At 63.0% G+C, this 2,252-nt stretch overlaps 1 protein-coding gene across 1 annotated transcript, besides 1 other annotated feature; it reads right to left on the bottom strand.

Annotated features, from left to right (window-relative positions):
* Positions 1–2,252, bottom strand: Tc00.1047053510453.9 (dispersed gene family protein 1 (DGF-1), putative; the record flags this gene model as incomplete). The annotated part of the gene is made up of 1 exon (XM_797570.1): positions 1–2,252. A coding segment is annotated over one exon (2,252 nt), but the record flags the coding sequence as incomplete, so codon positions are not given.
* Positions 1–2,252: a sequence feature (areas not merged during assembly with more than two copies in the genome that could not be assigned to a particular haplotype).

The raw sequence follows: 2,252 nt of genomic DNA on the forward strand, positions 1-2,252 counted from the left end.
TCACGCCCTCGCGGAAGAACACACTCGACGCATTTGCCCACAGCAGACGGCAGTGCGGGAGCTCCCACCGGCACGCACGCCTCGCCGTACCCACCGCTGCCGCACGCGCACACGCACACACCGTTCCTCATGCTCACCGACGCCGTCCCGGGCGCGTAGCAGTGCGTGTTCCTGTCGCAGTCGTCGCACCCAGCAACGTCGATGCTCCCAGCGTCGCCAAAACCAGCCGCAGCGTACTCCTCCGCCGTCGACAGGACACGTCCACCAGCGTCGTTGCACGCCACCCTCAAATGCGCCCCAGCCGCAAGCAACAGGCTCAGCGACAGCATCCGCGGCAGCAGCGCTCGGTTGCGCACAAAGCTCAGCGTGCTCCCAGCAGCGGTCACAGCGCCAGCGGCGTAGAGCATCTCCCTCGAGACGCCGTCGTGCACGTTGTCCTTCGCCAGCAGCATCGACCCGCCATCCAGACTCACCGTCGAATAGAACGCCACCGCGTAGTCCCCCGTCGACGAAAATTCGCTCCGCACAAGCGCCACAGCGGAGCCCGACACGCTCACAGCCCCACGCACAGACACCGCGTGCTTGCACAGCAGGAAGTCGCTGTCAAGAAACGCCACCACGGAGCCGCCGCTGGCCGCGACACCGCCCTCCACCGACACGCACAGCCCCAGCGCCGTCTGCACCAACAGCCCGTCCACGTACAGCGCTCCGCGCGACGACAGCGCCACGCCGCCAAACAACACGCCAACAGCGTCACGGAACACAGCCGCCACATGCGCGCGCGCAATGGTCAGCACGCTCCCAGTCAGATTCACGTTGTGCACCACGAGGCATGCGGACGCGTCGCCAAGGCCGTAGGCGCCGCGGTACGCAACACGCGCCTCTGCAATCAGCACCGAGTCCACCACAGTGACGCGCGAGCCCGGCGGAAATCGGTTCGCCACCACCACGCCGCCGCCGGAACGCGACTCAAGCCCGCTGATCAACACATCAACGTGCTCGCCAGCAGTCGGGTCGGACCGCCACCCAACAACGTACAGGCTCGCTCCGTCCACAAACAGGCAGTTCACCAGCGTCACGTTGCGCACGCTCCCCGACATCGACTCCACGTCCACCACGACGTCCGCCGCAAAGGTCACACCAACGTAGCACGCCACCGACGTCCCGAAACTGACGTTCACCTCCACACCCACACGCACGTCCCGCACGCACAAGTCGGCGCCGTCGGTGCCCGGCGGCTCGGGGACAGCAACGGGCAGGCACGCATCGCCGTGGCCGCCCTCAGCGCAGGCGCAGGCGCAGCCTTCACTCGAGGCCGTCGTCGTGTACGCAGGGAAGCACGACGCCGCGAGGGTGCATGGGTCGCTGCAGGTCAGAATGGTGGCATTGTACACGGAGGAAATGATGTATTTCACTCCCTCCTTGTCGTTCACGGTGTTGCACGCAGCCACAATCGCTCCGTTCGTGAGATCGCGGGAACTTTGAGGTATCAGCAGCACTGTCGGCGAGACCGTGCTGGACACGAATTGGTTGCCGGACACAGACACCGTAGAGTCGCGGAGATTCACTTTGGGATAAAGAAAGGCAAACGCTTCCGATGGGGATTCACGGCAGAGGTTGCCGCTCAACTGCAGCCAGGAGTTGTAGTAGATGTTGGAGGAGTCGCTTGAATAGAACACAACCGAGCTTCCCTGCATCTCGTTGCCCTGAAACACAACCGCTGAATGGGACTCCACGTCTAAGGTCCAAATAAGTAACACGAAGCACTTCACCGGCCTCGTCACAGCGTTGCCTCGAATCACCACGGCAGAGTTGTTCAGTACACACAGCGATGAGGAGTATCTAGGTCCTTCAAGATGTATCAGCGTACCGTCACCGCCAGCCATGTGAAACGTGTTGCCCACCACCGCAAACACGGAGTGCCACGACACCCTCAGCGCAGATCCAACAACGTAAATGGCGCTTGACGATGTCGTCACGCTCTGAAACACATTGCCACTCAGCACCACCGCGGAGTCGTTGCTGATCACCAGTCCATTCATCGCAACACACGACGGGCAGTCAAGTTCCAAACCCGGCCGAGGGATCGGCCTCGTGACCGTGAAGCGGTTCCCGCTGATCGTGATGTTCGTGTGCGGCGGAAACACACCCTCCGGACTGAGCAGCGCGTCACTAAATCTGTTGCCGGTGACGACTATGTTCAGCGCCCCAACAGCGGCGTACGCGTTGCCCAACAGCAACAGCACGGCGCC

The sequence above is a fragment of the Trypanosoma cruzi genome, genomic scaffold (assembly GCF_000209065.1).
Source record: "Trypanosoma cruzi strain CL Brener 1047053516759 genomic scaffold, whole genome shotgun sequence".
Taxonomy (NCBI): Eukaryota; Euglenozoa; class Kinetoplastea; order Trypanosomatida; family Trypanosomatidae; genus Trypanosoma; species Trypanosoma cruzi.